Raw genomic sequence first — 22215 nt, forward strand, 5'->3', positions numbered from 1 at the left:
AACACCACCAGCCACAATTACCACCCACTATCGCTGCCCTGCAAGTGCAGTTTCCACACCGCTTCCGTTGTTTTCAACGCCATGACGAAACCGGAACCGATGCCACCAGAATTCCAATTAGGAAAAAGCGAGAGCATCGCGATGCATGGAGGGGGGGAAAGATCAAACGATCCTGAGGCAAACTATAACATAAACATAAGCAAAAACACAAAAGAAAATTAACTTAGCAGACGTTGGGCAGGGGTTTGGGTCTGAGGGTGGAATGGGGGGAACTAAGGAAAAGCCATAAAATTTAGTCAATCGATAAACGAAGTCACAAGTTTTTCATCATCTAAGCCAAAAGGCAGCGAGCGCAACCAGAAAAACAATTCCTAAAAAGCCTTCAACCATAAAAAATACATTTTACGATCCTCAAGCAAACTGCACTTGAGGAGATACGCGAAGCGGGACAGAGAGGGAGATGCAGTAAAAGAGGGAGATGGAAGAGACAGAGCGTGTGTCAGGGCTGATGTAAAGTGTCACTTAAAACTCGCTCAATATTTGATAGCCGTAAGACTGAATGGAGACTGAGCCACCTCCGCAATGCAAATGGAGGTGGCTACGCATGGGTACACTAAGAGCCATGACTGTAAGCATATGTGGGAGTAGAATATCCACTGAAACATGTGAGCATTTAGTAACTTATTCATCATGCCATACCGAGCATTTATAATGCCGAAACGCACTGTCCATTGCACCGCTTACAATGTGGGCCACTCTATCTAGATGGGAAAAACCTCTAAACGATCTTCTGGCTACAACGTGAACGCATTATACAAATGTTTTACGATTCTCTGGACCCAAAACGAGAGGAGAAAATATAATTCAACACGAGGCGAGCTCGCACACACAAAATGTGCTGAGAAACCGAAGCAGAGCGAGTTTTATTATGTCGTCGAACGTACACTAAGATAAGGTCAGTCGGGGGGGGGGGAACGGCAACGCCAAGTGGAGCACCACGAGTAGCGGGAGCAGGGGGAGTGCTGGATCTGGATCTGGCAGTGGAGGCCAAAGAGCAAGGGAACAGTGGATTGACCGCTTTGCATGTCGCGCGCTGCATTAAGCGAAACGAAACAAAACCGATGACAGAAAAAACAAACGAAGAAACGAGAAAGAGCGGGGTGACGCGAAGGAGAAGAGAGGAGAGAAGAGAGGCTGGACGTGAGCGCGAACATGAATAGCTGACGGCGGCAGCTTAATGGATATGGATATGTATATGTACTGTATGGTGATCCGTTGCCTTGAGCCAACAAATAAGGAGCGAGGAATAGCCAACAAATGGAGCAGCAGCGCGTGCAGCTAAGGGTTCCCACAACTAAGTCATGGAAGATGGTCTGGAGGTTGCATAAAAATGACTTTTTACTTGTGCATAGAGGGTGAATGAATACAGGAATATGATTTAATATTAGTCTTCTATTTGTTTTGCAGATTTTTATATTTTTTTCTAATATAAGTATTCAGCCATTCTCTTATTAGAAGTGCAAAAAGGGTATCTATAAATCTATCTCCTACTTCAACTACCCCCCTTCAATCCCTTTACAATTTCCCATCTTTTTGCTCTCACTCTTTTATGTGTATATTTTTCAATTTCATTATCAAGTTTAATGCCTGGAACATCGGTTTACTTAGCGCGCACGGCCAGACGAAAATAAAAACATTGGAAAAAGGTCTGAGCTCAGAGCACTGGCGGTGACCTTTGAGCAGATACTGCAATGGTCACTCCTCCCCCTCCCACTCTAATCCTCTGCCCTGAACTCTCTTCCTTAGCCCGCATGTGTGAACGCAGGGCCTTTAGAGCACTTTGCTGTTGCTGTTGCTGTTGCTGTCGTTGGGGTGATTCAATTGAATGTTTTGCGGCTGGACAACTGGCGTCTCATCAGTGGCCACGTCATCGTCCTGCCCCCGTTCCGGAGATGGTGGAGGAGGAGTGGCGCGTGAGTCCGGGGTAGCAGTAGGAACATTTGTCCGCGATTTAACGATGGCCTGCCATATGCAACAACAGCAACAACAGAAGCCATACGCAAGTAAAAAAGAAATTTCTACAGTTTAAAATTGAGTCGTTTGTTTGTTGTTCTTTTGGTTGGATGTTGTTGTTGTTGTTTTGTTTTTGTCATATTAAGAACGGACCGCAGCTGGCGCTGCAGAAGAAGGAGGAGGCGGAGGAACTCGTTGTCATCGATATTGGTTATGATATTTTTAAAAGGAAACATGAAAAGATGAAAAGAGCCAACGCGAAAGCGAAAGCGAAAAACGGAGCGGAGATGAAAGAAATTCCTGCGAAAAATGTGGAACACAATCATAAAAGCGATGTGTGAATATTTAATTAGTGGAATAATGGAGCAACAATTATTGAATAATCAAAAGTACATTCTGCCATACTTGTGAAACAAAAGAAGAAACTGAATTTTTGCCAGAACTGACACGTGGAAAAGTACAACCAATACACCCAACACAATGCAGGTGCAATAAGGTAACTGAATAATGCATATAAATAAACTCAAATTAGTCAAAACTATATCCAAAATATCCCAAAGATCTGTGGAAAACATTAAATTAGATTTATCAGTAGCCCAAACTATTTTCAACATTAAATTAAATCATATTTTCCAGCGTTAACTAACAAAATTATAAATTGTCTGTTGTATTCGTTTACCTTTTGTTTTCGGAGTAGTTTTCCCTTCATTTAAGAGCTAAACAAACTCTCGAAATTTAACAAAAACCTCTGTCTGCTCTAGTATCCCTATCCAATATCCAACTTCCCGTATCCCGTCTCTTCTACTACCACTACTCACTATTCCATTGATGCTAACCGAAAGTGCTCAACAATTCGTTGGCCAACAACTTTTAACAACGGCAGAAAAGGCAGACACAAGAGGAACGAAAACGAAAGGTCGAAGCTGTGGATACCCTTTCAGATGTGTCACTTCTTATGATAGCTATCAGTAAAGTAAACTAGAAATATCCTTATGAAAGCAATTTATTCTGCCGCTATAATTTCTCGACATTGGTTCAGAAATCATTTGTAAATTTGCTTCCTGCTCTGTAAATCATAATATCCACTTGAAGCGTATATAACAATTACACCAGGAACGCCAACACACATTCATTCACCTCCCACACACACACACACACACACACACACACACACACACACACACACACACTCGCACCAACACAAAAGGAGCGATAACAACGATAACATTTTAGCACATAAATTACAAATTCATGAAAAATTTTATGCTCGTGTTGTGCACTCTTTTATTTTGGCGTTTTTTTGCTGGGTTTCTTTTTTCCCATTGTTGGTGTTGTCGCTGCATTTTGTTGTAGGTTTCTTTGTTTTATTTTGTATTTTTTTGGTTTGTAGAAGTTTTCTGTTTTTGGCGGTAAACGCATTGCATGTGGCCGCTGTTTCTGTTGCTGCCATTTACGTTGCTGTTGTGCGATGGCAGCAGCAACATGCGGCACAAACAGAGTGCGGCAGAGGGGTATGTGGTGGGGGGGCACAGTCCGAGGGAGAGACAGATATCGCACACACACACACACACACCTGGAATATGGGATTGGGGTTCACCCCGAGTTGTCCGCAAAAGGTGGCGGCAAAGGTGCAGTGCGGTCAATGCGTTATTTGCAATTCATTGCAGCAATGGGAATCCAAATGGGGCATTCAGGAGTGGGAGCGGGAGGAGGGGTAGGAGCTACAGCGGGTGATACCTTGCCCCAAACCATATGCCAGGGAGAAACAGTGACAGAGAGGGAGAGGGAGACACACCGTTTCTGGTCTGCATTCAGCTTTATGGCTTAATTTTTCGTTGCTGAGGCTGCTGTGTTTCTGTTTCGGTTGCTTTTGCTGTTTGTGCCACACATTTTGCAAGCAATTTAAATGCTAATCAATTTGCCACACGTTCCATGGAGCGTAAAACGTGGAAATGTGCCCCACATGTACGCCCAATACATTCCCCTCAATCACCCAAGCTCCCACCATCACACACAATTAAAACAAACAAAGTCGCCAAGAATTATGAAAAAGGGGAATAGCATAGCAAATGAAATAATAATCACATGGAAAGCAAATAAATATGGCAGGGAGATAAAAGAGAATAGAGAGACCAAGAAGATACCTCGTAATGCCAAGAAAAGTGTTAGTTTGGTGTTAGAAATAAGCGGATAAATTATTGCAAGTTCTTTTTAGTGGAGTTTTTTTTTCGTAAATTTCATACGATTCTCCCCTCTTTGGTTTCCATACCCATGCCTTACTCTAACCCAACTTTTAACTACACTTTAACGTTGGCTTACTAGAACAGGAAAAGTTAGCATTTCACTCCTTTCATCAAAGCTCAGGATACATTCTCTACCCCCTGCACATCACACCCAACCATGCGGGGCTCCTGGAACAAAAATTCCGCGTCAAAATGGAATTTATATCACAAAAAAGTAAATTCCGTGCATAGAAGATTTGGTTTTGTTTTGATTATTTTTTGCATAACTCGTCGACTGGTGTTTGCTTGTTCTAGGCCAGGCCAGAAGGAACGGGGGGGTGGACCAGACCAGACCAGGCACAAGAGACCAGGATGGACGGTTCAGAGAACGCCAAATGGAAAGAGGCAAAAGTTATGAACGATGGATGTGCAGGTTGGATAAAGCAACACGTTGAATTTGAATAAAATGTGAGGAAAGTGAGTGAAATATTTAGACTGGCAGAGATGCCGAGGGGAGCAGAGATAGTGGGAGAGATGAATGGGAATGGGAAAGCCAGATAGGGAGTCACAGATAGCAAACGAGGGAGCAAAATATGTGGAGCAAAGTTTGATTTATGAGTTCGATTTGTAGATTTTTCGATGCAAACAGAAACCAAATAAGTCGCCCCGAGAAATGACAAGCTCCATTTCCACGAAAAATGTGGTAGGACTTAAAGGGAGGTAAAGATTTTCTTGGTAAAATAAATTTAAGTTTGATGCAGATTTCACACAGAGTTAAATGCGAATTTCATTCTCTCCAAAATGCAATTAAAATCCTTTTCTGCAACAATTTTCGTCACTTAAAACTGCAAAATCCTAAAAAAATATTGCAGAAAAAGGTGTCCTCAAGCAACTTTAATTTTCACCACACAAAAAAAACAGCAGAAAAGCTTCTTTTGTTATAAAAAAAAAACGAAAAGAAAACAGAAGACTTCAAGTGAAAAATTGAGCCAACTTGAAAACTTTTCCACTGATTGTTAAAAACATTGTCCGTCTGCGGAAGCTCTCTTTCCGGGGAACTTTCACTGCAACTCCGCATCATTCGTCCGTCAAAAAAAACCCACTTTAATAATAAAGATAATAAAAAAAAAGAAAAGACCAGTGGCAGATGGAGGGAGTTGTTCAGGGGAAAAAACAGAACCAAGATGAAATTGCATTATGTCGATTTTGTGGATTTTTCTATGCAAAGAGAAAAATGAAGGCAAAGCCGGGGGAAAAGCTGAAAAAAATTCGATGCGGAGATAGCTAAAGGAAGCTAGACCACCGGCTGCAAGTGGCTTAAAAAGTGCCTCAAGATGTGGCAACATTGCTTTCGGACAGAAGTTACTTTGCATCTCTTAAGGAGAGTCCACGACGACGGGACACAGAAAAAAACGGAAATGAAAGCAGGGAAAAATGGCAGAATAAAGGGATAAAGATTTTCATTGGTTTCGGCTGCAGGCTGATGAAGCTGAAGCGGCTTTCAGGTACTACATTTCTTAGTCATTCATTCCTCATAAAATCATTCATTTGCAAAAGGCTAAACTTTCCACTCAGGGTGCGGGAGAGTGTGGAATGAATTGCATTGAAAGGACATTTTATAGATGAGTTTTTAAGATGGAAAGATAACAAAAGGAAGTCACGAAATGAGCTTCGATTCCTGATTTGGCTTAAAGGACTAGGGATGGCTATTGGGAGGAAATGAGAGTGGTAAATGACACAGTTGCATAGATCGTTCCAAATGATGTACTTTAATTTGCCGCGTTGCCACAACCTTATCTTAATAACCACTTATATTATTGCTAATCAAAAGCATTAAATGCGCATTCCCAAAATCCAATTATTCACTTTATTTTTTAGTTTCTTTTGAACATTTATTTCCTCTACTTTATTGTTTTATTGAGCATTAAAAGAACGCTATTAAAATGTCAACAATTTCTTTTTGATGTTGATGAATTGTGTCAAAAGATTACAGAATTTTAGTAGATCAATTTGGACTACAATCTATTTGAAACACAGAGACTATAAGGGAATATTGAGAGTCTAGAAATTGTTGTGTGGCAATTGCTTCTTCGGAATGAATGATTAGACTTGGGGTCTAATCTACATTCATGTAGAATGTTCTTTGCTTAAACGTTGGGAAACCCATTCTGCATTTAATTTCCCAGCTTTACGCGCTGTCTTAACCCACTCTTACTCTCCACCACGTAGACCACAAATGGCTCTTGAGTTTATCTGCTTGAAATTTGTGTTTATCCAGGGCACACGACTTGCTTGCTTAAGTAATTTCTGACGTGGTCTGATCGGGGCGAAGGTTGGGGGTGCTCCACGTTATCTGGCTGCTGGGCGTGTTTTTAATTGCCAAGGACAATTAAAAACAATTTTGCAGGCACAAAAGAGTTGGCAATAAATTTAATTGGGCGGCACCAGAAACGCCCATTGACTTGGGCGGTTTAATTTCGGTCGAGAGCGAGAGTAAGGGGTGAATATTTTCGCACCTAGTGACAAGGTGTCTAGGGTTGCCATTGCCATAGGAATTGTGGCTGCGACTAGGGCTGGGGGGCAGCAATTTATGCGGCTGTCAGTTGCAGGGGCAACTTGGATTTTTATTGGCACCCGGCACCCGGCACGCAGCCAGGCTCCGGCATCCTGCTGCCTGCCTGCTGCCTGCTGCCCGGTTTTCCAACGCTTCCCCCAACGCTTAGCTGCCTCTCAAGTAATTGCATTGAGCACATAAATCAATTGAATTGCATTTTCATGCGACAAGTTTGGCCAACCCTCGACTCACGCTGGAAGGGCGACCGTTGCGCTGCCGCTGCCCTTGTCTGCAAGTGAAGTGAAAGCCAAAAGTAGTTTTTCTTTCCAGCTGTCTCTCATCTTTTTAGCCCCAGCACCAGTGTGCCAGCAAAGCCAAAAACCCCTTCAAGCGTAGCATAATCAATTGAAATTGCATGCAATGCGTCAATAGCACACCCAAGCCAGCCCCGAACCCCAGCTCCAACGACAATCCCAGCCCCAACACCAGCACCCAAAAAAAAAGCCAAAACCCAGACAAAGTAAAAAAGTCGAAAGGGAATACGAGAGCATGTCGAGAGCCCTTCTATGGGCTCCGTTCCCCTTGTTGTGGCTGCACGTAAAAAGATTATCGCAAACTTCGTTTATAGCTTATCAAATTAAATGATTAATGTTTCTCAATGTTTTTCCATACTTTCTTGAATTCGTCTTCCCATTCCCGCCCAGTCTTAACCTTCTAGGAAAATGTCAGCAACAGTTTTCGTTTCCGTTTTTCTTACTCTTCAAATGGTTTTTGTGATGCGGTTGTTGTTGGTTTGGTTTAAGTTTGCTCAACATTTTATTGGGAAAGTTTTGGTTGTGTGACATTACCGCCAAGCTGATTTGTGGTTTTTTTTTGGAAAATTTGTTGAAAACTTGGAAATCTAACAGGTTCAACAAGGAGATAAAATGTGGTTGCATGCAAGGTAAGAGATTTCAGTTGTACATACATTTTTGAATGGATACGTTCCACATGGAATCCACATATTTTTCATGTATATTATTTAATTTTTAATGCACAATTAATGGGAAATATTTGTTTCTCGACGCACTTGGTGTCAACTTAAGTTCCACATTCGCTCTACTTGGGTTCCACTCTGATTTCGCACTGTGTAACACCTAATACAGTTATCTGTATTGTCTTAAGGGTATCCATTTGGAATATCTCAAAGGTATCCTTCAGAAAAACACACCCCTAATGCATGTATCGACTGTAATTTTTAATTTCATTATAAACCTTGTTAGAAATCCCAGTCAATAAGCACCCAAAAGGGGGAAACCAACTCCTCCAGCATTTACTCAGCAGTAAATTTGTGTTTTGCTTGTCTTGTCTCATAAACAAAAGTTCACAGTTGCATCAGCAAATGTTTTCATCTTCCACGCGCACACAACACATGATCCACAGGCACACACATTCCCACATTAATCAGTCGGGGCGGGCAGACATGGTACTAGTCGTGCTCGTACGCGTACGCGCACTCGGAAAGTATAACTCATCAGGGCACAAATTACAAAGACAAACGATGACTGACAACCGCAAGGCTTTTTTGGCTGAATTTGAAAACGGAACGAGAGTGAGGAATATGGGGAGCTACAGCCAGCCTGGCCACCACTTAGCACCCACAATCCACAGAGCTGCACCATCAGCAGAGGAGGAGCAGCAGAACAGGGGGGCCCGGGCACGGGCTCGGCGTTTTTGTTAATTAAACAAATGCCGCAGTGACATGTGCACATCACGAGATGTGATGACTTTGCCGGGTTTCGGGTTCGGGTGTGGATTCGGGTTTGGGTTTGTGATGGGTTTGGGGCTGTGGTTTAGTGCATCTGCATTCGGTGGGGTGGCGAAGCGGGGTGTTGGGTGGCTTGGGGCCATGGGTTTCGAATGTGGATGCCAAACGCGCAGGCACACACACGCACACACGGAACTTCGCTTGACAAAAGCGCACACAAATAACGGGGAAAACAGGCGACGGCCACGGCGACGACGACAACGACGACGACGACAATGGCTCCGCATGCAATTTAATTTATTTCAATTGCAACAGAATTATTACGACAGTCGACAAAGTGCCGCCGCACAGCAATTTGCTCAGCTTCCCTGACTACCCTCAATAAATTCCCATTTTCTTGCTCCCATTCCCTCCCCGCTTTCCCGTGCCCCTTTCTTGTGCGCTTTTTTTTAGGGAATTGTTAATAAACAAATTCATGCGCGAAGAAAGTAAACGCAGTAAGCGTCAATTTCAATTAAACAGACGCGTGGCTCCCGCGTTGATAACGACCGCAAGAGGGGATCGAGCTGCAGGGGGGAGGAGCTAGGGCGCTCTTACATGGTGGTCCAGGTTCCCGCTCTCTCTCTCTCTCTCTCTCTCTGTTTGTTGTTTTTTCATGGAAGAGCAGAACTTTCTCAAAAGCGCGGTCAGGAAAGAGCAGGCTGGGAATATGGAAACCAAAGCTTATTTGCTTTTGGTACAGAAAATGCAGAGCAAAGTGCACCTTTTACAATTAAATACTCCAATTTCAATAACCTCTATGGGCATCAGATTCAAAGAATCATTTGAGAATTAAGTCATTGAATATCACAATTCAATTCCGAACATGATCTGATCGTTCCCACTGTACAGTGTACCCGGCGCTCGGTTTCCCTCTCGTGAAAACGAACTCCACGTTTGCCCGGCCAAACTCTAAACTGCAATTTTGCAATGCCACCGCACCATGGGTGGCATAAAGCATTCAATTTCGTTGCTGCTGCTCCTGCTGTTGCTGTTGCTGCTGTTGTTGTTGTTGCAAAAAAAAAACTTTTATTTTTTGTTGGTGCCACTGGCACGCTTGGTGTTGTTTTTGCCATTGTTTGTTGTTGCTGGCTTGGCCAGTTTCAAGTGTAAATTAATTTATGAGGCACGCCATGAGCCCGGCGCCTGGCTGCGGTCAGAGTTGCCTCCGTATCTGTATCTCCCAGCCAGCCTCTGCCTCTGCCCCTGCCTGACTGGCAAATGTCAGCCAGAGTGTGAAATTTCATATTTGAATATTCGCCAAAAACGTTGACAAATGAAGTCTGCATAATTGGGTAACATTTGGTCATGGTATGGTAGAGTTTCCATGGTGACCCAAAGCAGACACAAATAAACGTTCAATTTTGCATTCGATTCGCACTCACCTTTCAATGTGCCGATGACGAGCAGAGCGGCCAGCAAAGTGTGTTGGCCAAACATTTTGATTGCGGGTGTTCCTCTACTGCTTTCTCAACGATTCTCTGCAATGGAAAGAAAAAACAATTCGTAAACGAAATGGAAAAATAAATAGCGTAATGAAAGGGGGAGGAGGGAGTCTCTGACACGCCTCTGAGTCATCAGAGGCAGACAGAAGTAATTTGTTTGCTTGTTTGGTTGGGCATAATAGAGACATTTCCATGGTCGGTTCTGGGTGTGTGCCGCCCAACCCTCAACGACAACAAGTGCAGGGGGGAGGGGAGAGCGGAAGAGACGCCACCTGTCACCTGTGATCTGTTACCTGTTACCCATCATCAGACACCAGTCGCCGATTCGTTGTCATCATTCAAATGTCATTTCTGCCAGGGAAGAGCACGAGGGCGGAGTTTGATAGAACAATTCGTTGGGCCACAAATTGCTGTTTGACATGGCACCTGACGCTAATCAAAACTACACATGAGCATGCATTTTGGTATTCCCCTCTGTAATCGGTACACCCCGAGCCCTGAGGCACAATTAAGCTCGAATTGAAAGTTTTGTTTTTGTGTGTGCCATCGAAAATGTTCATTAGTGTCTGTCCGCCCTGTCCCTGCCCGAACAGACCTGACCCCAAAGGCTCCACTGGATTTGAATTGGATTTCAACTTTTGTCCATCCATGAGGGGGGATATCTGCCCCTCCATCACTACCATATCGAGCCACACATCCCATTGAATTCGAAAATCGCTCAATGATTGTCATCGTAGGTGTGACTAATTGTTGGTCATTTATCTTCTTTGCTTTCTTTTGGGATTCCCATTCATTTTTTTCTCTGTTTTGTCTCTGTTCGCTTTGTTCTTTTGGGTTTCCATGGAAATCATGAATAATTTGCGCTCTAAATGGAAAGACTGGGCTAGGCCCTGGGCCTTATGTGTCTCTAATTGATGGACAATTGAAGGTCTCCTCCGTATGGAGAGTGCAGCTCAGAGTTGATCAATTGACTGGAGAGCTGAGCAGGAGATGATGAATGAATCGGGGAGATGAGAACTTGAAGGAAATATCTTGAATCCGTTTGACTCTCTTGTTGCACTCCTAACTTTAATAGAAGAAAACTCTTTGACAATAATGAGGAAACTTTATAACATTTTGCAGGACAGAGGACACAGAGACCAGCATGCATTTTCCATTACAGCTGGCATCCGATTGCCATTTTCGAGCATTTCGCCAAGCAATTACTGCATGTGTGACCCCCGCCTAAAACCCTGAAACTTTCCAACTTCTCTGACATGCTAGTCGCACTCATATTTATATCGCATGGATGTGGGCCAATGAAATGCTTTGATTGACAAAGGGAAAGACATTTTGTGGTGTGTGGATGGTAGAATGGAGTACGGGGAGAAAACGAGCAGAGTATTCCGTGTAGAGCCTGGGACTGATTGTCAAAAAGTGTTTGCATGCAATCTCCTACCTGACAGATGTAAAACTTCAACTCACACTACAAATGTATTCCCATAATGTGTCTTTTTCTTGTAGCTGTCTATGTTTGAGCCTTGTATCTGTTCGTTCCGAAACAAGTCAACAAGGACTCAGTGCCATAGGCAACACCACCACCACCTATCCTTCCCCGCCTCATTGTTGCATGAACAGACAATCTTCCCGCCCCAGCACTCCTCGTCAGGTGCACGGAGCTCTAACATCGTCACACACGTCTCATTTTCCTTTACTTTCGTTTCGTTGCCTCCTTCTCTGTTCCGTATCTGTTTTTTTTCGTTGGCAGCAAACTAATTTCAAAGCAAATGCGATACAGTCACAAGTGACTGAGACGACGACTCCCCAGCCTGTTGTTGGGTTTCCTTGGGGTGGCGCTGCCGGTCTCGTATGTCAGCCTGTCAGCGATACTCTCTCCCTGAGCTGGGTCCTGGCCAGAGCCCCAAATAACTTGAGCCAGGTGAGAAGACTTCATTCGCAGTACACGGGGATTGAGGTCAAACAAATTTGTACCGGAAAACTTTAAGGCAACGACAAAATCAAACCAATTAGAATGGAAAAATGGGGAAAGAGCAATACGGATTTTATAGAACAGCTGCAAAAACGTTGCACACTCTTTAAGCCTTCGTTATCATTCGATGCACTGATTTATTCCACCAACTTTGCTCATTTGTTGCCCCAAATTTGCTACCCTCTAAAGGGCAATCCCAATTCGTTGTATCTCGGGGAAACGATCTCGCATGGCTCGCGTGTTTTGGCAGCTTCATTTGCATAATTCTGTCGTTAAGTGGCGGAAAAGTGTAATCGAATGAATGAGTAGATAGACGCACACTCTGGGGAATGCCCCAACGCCCACACACTTGACTGCACTTCCCCTCAGACTGTAATTAGAAGTCAAATTTATTGAAAAATTAATTGAATTTTTGGCACAATGAGGAAATCATATGATACTCTCTCTCTCTCTCTCTCTGCTCCTTCATTTTCCAGGGGTCTATCTCTCTCGACCCACAATGACAAATGAACAGAAGACAAAAGGGCAGCTGGCAGCAGCCCCACAAGTGCCATGGGGACAGGCACTAAAATAATGGAAACTCGAAGAACTTTTACTTCTTTCGTCCATGTGTGCATCCTGGGGAAAATGTAATGTTGCCAAGGACAGAAGCCCATCCCCTCTGGCCACCTTCTGGCTGTGGAAAATTGAAAAGTTATCAATTACAGCTCCTATTTGAGTGATTGACTTTTCCTCACCTGTCTTCTGTCCCCCCCTGTCCTTCTATCGTCTAGCATATGCCAAAAAAAAGAAATGTTTTGTTCTTTGTGGTCGCCTTTCCCCTACAAAGTACATCCCACATCGCACCCCAGGCATTTTCCGTGCTTCTTCAGCTCAGGTTACAATATCATGGCCCAGAGCGTATTGAGGTAATTGAATTTTGGTTTATGGCCATGTAGCCGAATGATGAGGGGGCGTGTGTCGTGGGGCGTACTCCCCGCCTCTGAGGTAGCATAAAAATGTTCAAATTACAAGTGCAAAAATTCCCAAATTATTCAGCAGGTAAAATAAAACACCCACTCGAAAGAGGTTCCCTTTTCCAAGGTTCAATGAAGCCATTTATCAGGGATCAGGGTTATAGTTTGGTAGACGAAAGTTGGTTTCTATAGAATTTTAGCAACAGTTCTGGATGAATAAAGTATTCAATATTCAGTTTTTATCTTATTTATATGTGGATTTCTCTTGGATTTCGGATTATTCATAATTGTTCAAGTCAAAACGAAAACGAATTGATATTTATGATAGTTTTTAATTGGAAGTATAACATAAATTTGCCAGAAGACTTTTATCATCTGAGAAAAAAGACGGAGTCAAAGAAGAGAAATAAATAAAAGTCAAATATGCATCTCTGGTCTTTGGTCTGCTGCCAAATATTTAATACAATTATTTTTACTAGAATGAAGATTCACACAGAAGGGGGATCAACCTTTTGAAAGCAGCAACCAAATCTCTATTTAAATTCTTAGCAAATCATAGTAAACCTCTAAAAACAAAAAGCAATTAAACACAAATCATACACCGCCCCATTCAACCAGCTAATTTTACACATTTATGAAGCCCTTGCCCCACAAAGAATATTCATGAATATTAACCCATAATCGCACTAATTTCTTTCAGCCACACAGAAGCACTTGACTTGATTGAAGGCAGATCAAGTTGCCCAAACAAAAATGTTTGTGGAGGCACCACTCAAAAAATTACCCAAAATAAAATGATGATGATGGGAATTAATTAAGTCAAATCGAATAAATAAAAAATTTATGCATGTACAGGCAAAGCAGGCGTCGGATTTCCAATGCAGTGAGAAGTTCTTTTTTTATAGAATTTATTGGGATTCTTTTGGATGGCGGAATGGGGGATCTGGGGACAGGGATCGCGCCCACTTGTGGCGTTGCCAAATCGATTTCAAAACTCCATAAACAAAACGGAGGCGGACCGGGCCCTACGGCAAATGTGAAATCTCAAGCCATCCAATAAACCGACAACAGCAGCACAAACAGCAAGAGCAGCAACCACCAGAAGGAAAGAATAATAGCACTGAGCATGAGGAGCATTTATAAACAACAAGAAGAGGCATTCTGTTCGCTTTAATTTGTTTATTTTGTGCTAAAGAGCAACACGCATCGAGTGCCATAAAAAATCAACAGGCAAACAATGTGCACTGGGGTCTGAGGGAAACTTACAAAATTTATAAACTGTGCAAACTCGGGCAGAGGGCAGTTCGCGTATCACTAAGAGTAGAAGCAGCAACCGGCACCAGCAGCAAAGAACACCATAAAAAAGAGGCAAAAGTGAGAAGGAGAAAATATTTATGCAAACGTCAATTGGGTTGCAATTGAATTGAGCCATGAGGCATGAGGCACGTACTTCTGCTTGCCCGTATGCATACACTATAGATGGAGTTCGATAGCTATGGCATAAGGCAGGGGTTGCAATCTGGTAGTTTGGCATTTGTAAATGTAAGAGCAAGCCATGGAAATCTTGAAGTTATTCCACTTTGCCTTGATCCTTATCTGAACGCCAGTTTTCCCAGTCATTTTGTAGGAGCTCAAACCATAAGTCATATTGGGTCTGAACATTTCAAGTTTGCTTAAGATTATTGTATTCAGCACTTATTCAATCAACTAATTTCTTAATCCCACTCATTCAATTATTTAAAACTGTTGAATGTCATCCCCCACGACCATTTTCATAGAGCATTTGTCATTCGTTCGCATCCATCATCCATGAATTTTCATTTGTATTTTTTTATGAGGATCCCATACATTTCCCCCCCGCTCGTTGCACGTTCCATCCCACCCAAATTGATATACAAGTCAGACGACGTGACGTATGAGTGATGATGCGTGTGCCACATCTCTTCACCATGCCCCAATGGCCCATAGAAAGCACCGCCCGTCCCTGTGTAAACATTCGATTCGATGGCAGCGGCAGCAGCATATGATTGCCATATTTGATAGAGCGCCAGTAGCTATAAGGCCGAAAAGAGTTCGATGGGAGTACGAGTGCGAGTATATTGGAAAATTAGGTTGCAGCGACGCCGGCGCCAATTCCGTTATGGAAAGAGAGAGAGAGAGAGCTTCTGGCTTGTTTATGCCACTTGAGGCTGTTTGAGGTACCGGCAGCACCCTGCTCCCCATCCTAATGTGCAACATTTGATTGACTGACTGAGTGACTGAGCGAACGAGTGAATGATGATTGTCTGCTGCACATGTGCCCATGCCCCCATGCCCATGCCCCCGTATCCCTATTGATTTGCATCTATTGGATTGCCCATTTCGCCCATTTGCCGTAATGTGCCTTACACAATTCCATAATTTATTTGATTGATTTGCCATAGAACCGTACAATATACGCACATCAGATACATCCATATATGCATCGCGCATTTCTATAAATTATTTGCCATGGCTTCTCGCCATTTGTTTGCCGCTAATTTGACTGTCAATCAATCGAGAGCTCAACTTTTTATTCTGCCCCAGAAAATAGCTTACAAATGTATGTGTGTGTGATTATATTTTCCATTTGTTTGCCATAATTTTTTGGGTTTCAATTTTTGATTTCATTTATGCAAAAATATGTTCGCAATTGTAAAGAATATTCCTTGGTTTTTTTTCGGCAATTGACTTTAGTTTCTGCATATGTTTGCATACATACAAATAAATTCCAATATTTATGCCATACAACAAATGTAGCACTTTGTAATAAATATTTGTAGCTACACCAAATAAATAGAAAAATAACAATATTCACATTTTTTTACATTCGAAATTTATTTTAAATTTCAAGTTGTGTGAAATAAATATTCTGTTGTAAATTTGGAATGATTCAATGGCAGGAAAAGTGTGAAAAATTGTGTCCCAGAGTGGTTTGCAATTACGTATTTAGCATTGTAATTTTTTACAGCGTTCTATGGGCCTTCAATTACACATTCAAGATGTTAATTTTTGCACGGATTTATGGGAATTTATTTGGATTTTTAGGCAAAGCTTTGTTTATTTATGTTTTGCATATTTGATGGCATTATACTCTCAACTTTTCTGCTTATTGAAAAATTGTTTCTTGCATCCCTGTCATACAAAATGTCCATCCCATGCCATCCATTGAATATTTAACATTTTGCTGATTATTGGCTTTAAACAAAATATTTATATTATACTTTCAGTATCTTGTTTCAACGCTTAGCTAAAACTAACGTCCAATAAAATCGATAAAATCAAAAATGTACTCAATAAAATATACAAAAAATGTACAGATAAATACAATTTCCATGGTACAAAAATATGCCTTTGATTATTCTCAACACAAATGCCTGGCAGCCACGAAAAGCATGAATATAATACAAGTATATGTATAAATATATTTGCATTAAGTCAATTTCAATCAAAAGTCTATCCATACATTTTTCATAGAAATTTTTGAATTTTCGATCAACCCATTTCAAATAATAAAAGCTGCACACAATTTCCATGGAGTGTCGAGGGCTCAAATTAATTGCCAGAGTGCCAGGTTTCTCCATACATTTTGGCAAGAGAAAAGAGAGAGAGACAGAGACCGAAGGCGACAAAGGTTTTATTTAACTTGGCCCCAACCAAATCAATTGGGAATATGCCATAAATTTGGGAAAACACAGAGGAAGCTATGGAAGCTAGTAAAAAAAAGGTAAAACTTAGAGTGCCACGACAATGAGATACCCAGGACTATGTAGAGGACTTCAGGTATATGCATGAGCTTGGTAAATTATCCTAAAAATGTGAACTAAAATATATGGCTCTTGCTGGTGATGTTCCACAGCTGCTGCTGATTTCAAATATATTTAAAAAGTAAAATATATTTACAGAAATACAATATACTCTTCATAATGAGATCGAATGAAATGAGAATTGACTGTGTAAAATATTTGGGTGTCTTCGCTTCTGCAGCACCACCACCATTATCGTCATCACCATCATCATCATTTATTCATGACAATTTTTGCTTCTTGCAGATGCAGCTGCAGCTGCAGCAACGGAAATGAAATCGAGTCACAACTATGCAGAGTGCTTTCAGGTGAAGTTTCCAACAAATGAAAAACATCCTCTCATCGATAATGCACACTAAAACCACACCAAAAATGGGGTCGAAATGGCCGGGCCAAGAAATATCAAATAATTTTCAAGCCACAAGTGAATGAGGAATTTGCATTTTGGTAAAGTACACCCGTAAAGTTAGAGTTGGGTCCAGACAGCAGCCAAGAGATGGTCCCCAATGCAGCCCTAAATAATGAAAATATTCATAGACGAGGGGATGGCCGAAGCAGCCCTCGGTTTCAGCCAGGTCAAAAGGGGCAAAGAGCTGGCGGACCTGTGTAAATGAGTTAACCACAAAATGTCAGTCACAGATACCTCAACCAACACTCCCCTGTCCCTTGCCTGACGCTTCCACCATTTTTGGACCCACAAAACACTCGGGTGATTTTTTTTGCTGGTTGTTGGGGAAAGAGTTGCCCAAAGAAGTTTTCTTTTTCCATTTTTGTGCAAATAAAATCAATCAATTTTTGGTCGTGCAAGTGGCAAGTGGCACTGGCAGCCAACAGAATCAGCAGCAGTCGTCTAAGTGCTGGGGCGACACTGAAATCTATTTGCTAAGGTGTTGACAAAAAAAAAAGTGTTTTGAGGCAGAGGGGAGGAGGACTGAGGAGAAGAGAATGTCGACTAAAGTGGTTCTGTCCTTGGCAGAACATCAAATGATTCTAAACTGGATTACCGCGGATCAAAGATGGACTGGCTCAACTCTAAACCTCTCCCAACTAAATGTAGCGATTTTAGGGCTAACTAACGCGTATTTTACAGATATTTTGCAAACGCTCAAGAGGCAAACAGATTAACCAGAGCATGAAAACTCCCACTCCCCTCCACTTGAACTGAGACTCCTTAATAAGTCATTGATTCCCCCAGCACATCGTGCGACAGACCCACTTTCCAGCTCGATTCTGTAATTAATAGAATCAACCAGAGACGGCAAGGCAAACCCTTGGCAGTGCTCGAGTGCTGAATGATTTAGCAGCATCTCTGTCTGCCTCCCTTTTCCTTTTTTGGAAGGGAAAACCGAGTCGAATTTTCATTAACAAAAAAAAGAAACCGCAAGGGGGAAAACACACACAATTTGTGTGGCGGTTGTGTGTGGGATTTCTATCTACATGTAATGCCATGAAAATAAAAATCAATCAACACGTTCGCTTAATAGACCCAAGCAGCCCAGGCCCAGTCGGCTCATCAGATGTAAATGTGTAGCTGTATCTGCAAGATACTTTTTCGAGTGGTTCCAAGTATACATTTGTATCTGAGTATCGACTGAAGTATTGCACAAAGACAAATTGCTTTTGTCTCTAATTTTAACACGACTTGACGCGGTCTTCTTCTCTTTTCATTTTCATTTTCATTTTGGTTTTGGTTATTGTTGCTTTTTCCTTAATTTGCCTTTGCCGTGGGAGTGTAAAAATGTTCACACGGTTAAGGGTTTTTTCTTGTTTTTGTTGTATTTTTCGTATCTTTCGCTTGTTTCGGTTCTTTTTGGAATTGATTGGCGCACGTTTTGCGCGTGGCTAAGCGCAAAAAAGTATACAGCAAACAAAAAACAATGAACCAACAGAATAAAGAAAAAGTTGAACAAAGTTTGCCCAAGAAAAAGTACAACAATTTTATGACCCGTCTGTCGAAAGGGCCACAAGAAATGCATTCCGAAATTTTCACATTTAAATTTTGTGTGTTTTGTCTTCGGGTCCCCATGTTTCAAAAGAGACTGATTCATCTTTATCTTGTTACTCTTTCGGAGCACTGGGTGCTGGCACTTTTATCAGGCGTTTGTTCTGAAGATGAAGCTTATCTTTTAGCATATTCTTTTTTAAAACATTATCTTACGGCTATATTGATAAACTAATGATGCAGGTTGATCGCAAGAGCATCAACAGTTTCGACTGCATCTCTTTTGCCCTTCTTATCTTCTGGTTTTGCTGGTTCACTTTGGTTCAATCTTTATTGAATGACTGACTGTGTGGCGTCTCCGAATTGCTGAAGCTTGTTCCTGTTGTGTTGTTTCTGGGTCTGCCTGGAACAGCACTTTGTGGGTGCTTAAAACAGCTGACAGGCCCCACTGACAGATTGATGAATGTTGATGCTCCCTTTCCATCTCATCGCCGCCAGCCCAGCCAGCCAGTCAGCCTCCCAGAAGCACTCTCTCTTTCTTCGACTGCTGCCTGCTGGCTGCCGGCTGTCTGTTGTTTTTTTTCACATACTCGTATTGTGAATCTTTTCCACACTTTTAATGAAAATATTTTTTCGGGAGTGAAAACGTGCTATTTTCATTTGACTTAGCGGCCTGTCCGTAGATTTATGTCTTGGCTGTCTGGGATTTATGTTGGATGGGGGCCAGGTTAATTTTTATTGGAGGCTAATAGGGCACACGACTGTCGAGGCCCACTCTTGTAGAGCGTGCCTCAAATCGTTGACAATTGGGATCAATTTGGATGTGTTTTTTTTCTGTCCGTCTCGCCCGTAGCAACATTTCCATTTACAGCAGACAAGTCAAGGGCTTTTCATTAACTTGATGGTTTACAAATTTGGATTTGCCATGGAGCAAAAAGGTCAAGCTGTCTTAGGAGAGCTTTCCTGTACAGTTGTAACTACACCAGAAATACCGAAAGCAATCAACAAACTATAAGAGGATTAGGCTCTCTTATGGCTGTAGCTACAGGAAATTCTCAGGTGTAAATGGATGGAGATTAGATGGAATCTATTTGGTATTGAGTATTTTCTATAAGAACGGCAGCTATGAAGATGAAGGACAAGAAGGAATTTACTGAAGACAAGGAGGGAGCATGACATCAAATGCGAGTGCATCAACTTCTTCAGTTGGCTACTTTCTGCGCTATTTTAGTCCACATTCAAATATTAGCAATATCTCGAACATCTCCATACAAAATGTGTTGTTTAATATAACTGAAATTAGGTCAATAATTTTATACACCACTTTTATATGCCATAATCCGTTCCAATCTACATACAATTATTCTGCGCCAACAAACAAAAACTTAAATTCAAATTGAATAATAAAGCCTGTGATTTTCCACAAAAACTTTATCTTGCTTCCACTCAAATCATCGAAAATGTGTATGTGTTTTGGAACATTTCAAAACAAAAACCCAGCTTCTAAGAACACATATTCATTTTTCCACAAGATCAATAAATAATACTCAGTATATTCACCCTTTCAACCACATCAATTCTATGTGCGTGAAGCATATATTTAATCAAAGCCTAATCAACATATTTCACTTGGAACAATTTCACAAATTTAATCTATGCTCAAAGGAAAAAATCGACGAAAATTGTAGCTGTTCAATCCGGAAACAGACAGTACTTTAGTTTCTCATTCTCGGTGTGGCAGAAAAAAATCTTTGAGATTAAGCCATTTTGACAGTTTGCAAATGTATGCAAATCCTTTGGCAAATCCCCGATTCTCCGGCCAAGGTTTCGACAAATTGGAGACCATTTTCCACGCTAAAACTCGACCAGAAATAAACAAAATATTGCACACAAAAAGATGTCTACAAAATTCTCGCGAAAAAAGCGAAAAACAACAATGTAAACGGACGCATTTTCTGACCCAAAAAAAAAAAGGACATACCCGAGGGGAGCAGGACCAGCACTTATTGCGGGTGTTGTTCGTGTTTATTTGAATGCAAATGTTTGTTATTTTTACAGGACGAACGTTTTTTACGCACTTTTTTTTGTTGGCCCCCACCTTAAACATTTTCCCAGTACTTTTGGTTTAAAGTTCAGCAATGTTGTGTATTATTGTGTAATTTAATTTGGCTTGGTTTCAGTTTGTTTTATGCTAATTAACAGGTTGACACACTTACTTACAAATTTGTTGTTTCGTTTTCGCCTCTCGTTCTCCCCCTTTCTTGGGTTCAGCGTTTCACCTTTCACGTTTTTCTTTGGAGCTGTTTGATTAGGGCCTTTCGGATGGATGGTCTAACGTTAGATAAATGAGCGATTTAAATGCTAATTAATTGTTAGACAGATAACACTGGCACTCACACACGCGGGTGGACACGCACAGACATGCACAGATGAGAGGAGAATTGTATCACTTAGCACACTGGCAGGGGCACACCGGCAGAGATATCTCGTTTCTTTGTTTCAATCTTTAATCTCTGTTAATTTAACAATTGCTCTCTAGATGCCTTTTGTTCCGTTACCGATGGTCTGCGGCAGCGATTGAGGCATCTCATCCGTTTGATTTCTTTTTTATTCGAAAAGATTTTTTTGTATTTGAAATATTTCAAACCCGATTAACGGTTACACTGGCACACACACACACACGCACACTCGCACGCTTTGGCATCACTGTGTCACGAGCACGAACTGTAAATCTCAGAAGCGAAGAGCATTTGTTGGGGTGGTAGATGCGGGTGGGTGGCTGTCGGATGCTTGAGAGAACAGAAGAAGAACCGTTATTCCAAGCGTTCTGTCGACCGCGCGCGTCAGAGACTGAATTCGGTTTGGTGGCAAGGCCGTTTCGTGTACAAGTTTGCTGCCTATGTCGTACCCATGAAGCAACTGTATAAGGAGGTCTCGTCGGCAAAAATAAGGGAGCGTAACAATGCTGTCAATGAGTGCGAGTGAAAGGACTCTCGCTGTAAGTGTGAGTGAAACGACATGGAGTGTGCGCTCAACCTTCCGCGTCGACAAGCAAATTTTAGGAAATAAGACGAGGAACACTGCCGACGACGAGACCTCTTTATAGATACTTCATGGTCATACCAAAGGTTGCATGCAACATCGAGCCGAAGCCGAAGCCGAGGCAGGCAAATGTCAAACCGAAGGTTGAACCCGAAAACGAACACTGAAATAACAGATAACGATAACAGAAACATCCCGACGGGATGGCTATCCTCAAATATCCAGGTCTAGCTATCTGACTAGTCAACATGAGCACCACCTCAAGCCGAAAAGCCACCCACAGTGGCTATTTTGAAAGTGGTATAACTTCTGAAGCATATATCTGAGCAGTGGAAATCAAATGTTAACTGGTGGGAAAGCATTCCAACTTCAACAAAGGCAACTTCATTTATTTATTAACAATGTTTAAAACAGTTTTTATCAATTAAAAACTCTATAAACCGTCTTTTATACCGAGTTTTT

General features: G+C 41.8%; 1 protein-coding gene across 3 annotated transcripts in view; it reads right to left on the minus strand.

Annotated features, from left to right (window-relative positions):
* Positions 1–21510, minus strand: part of LOC117900705 — an 83314-nt gene extending 61804 nt beyond the window's left edge. Inside the window, exons 1-2 of one of the 3 annotated variants that reach the window (XM_034811160.1) lie at positions 20932–21510; positions 9961–10056 (exon numbers count right to left, since the gene is read on the minus strand). In XM_034811160.1, coding sequence (XP_034667051.1) covers positions 9961–10015 — 55 coding nt within the window. In that variant the 5' untranslated portion in view covers positions 10016–10056; positions 20932–21510. Of the gene's footprint in view, positions 1–9960; positions 10057–20927 lie in introns of all 3 variants that reach the window. The other 2 variants (XM_034811159.1, XM_034811161.1) reach the window with 2 other exon arrangements.
* Positions 21511–22215: the final 705 nt, after the last annotated feature.

The sequence above is a fragment of the Drosophila subobscura genome, chromosome U (genome assembly GCF_008121235.1).
Source record: "Drosophila subobscura isolate 14011-0131.10 chromosome U, UCBerk_Dsub_1.0, whole genome shotgun sequence".
Taxonomy (NCBI): domain Eukaryota; kingdom Metazoa; phylum Arthropoda; class Insecta; order Diptera; family Drosophilidae; genus Drosophila; species Drosophila subobscura.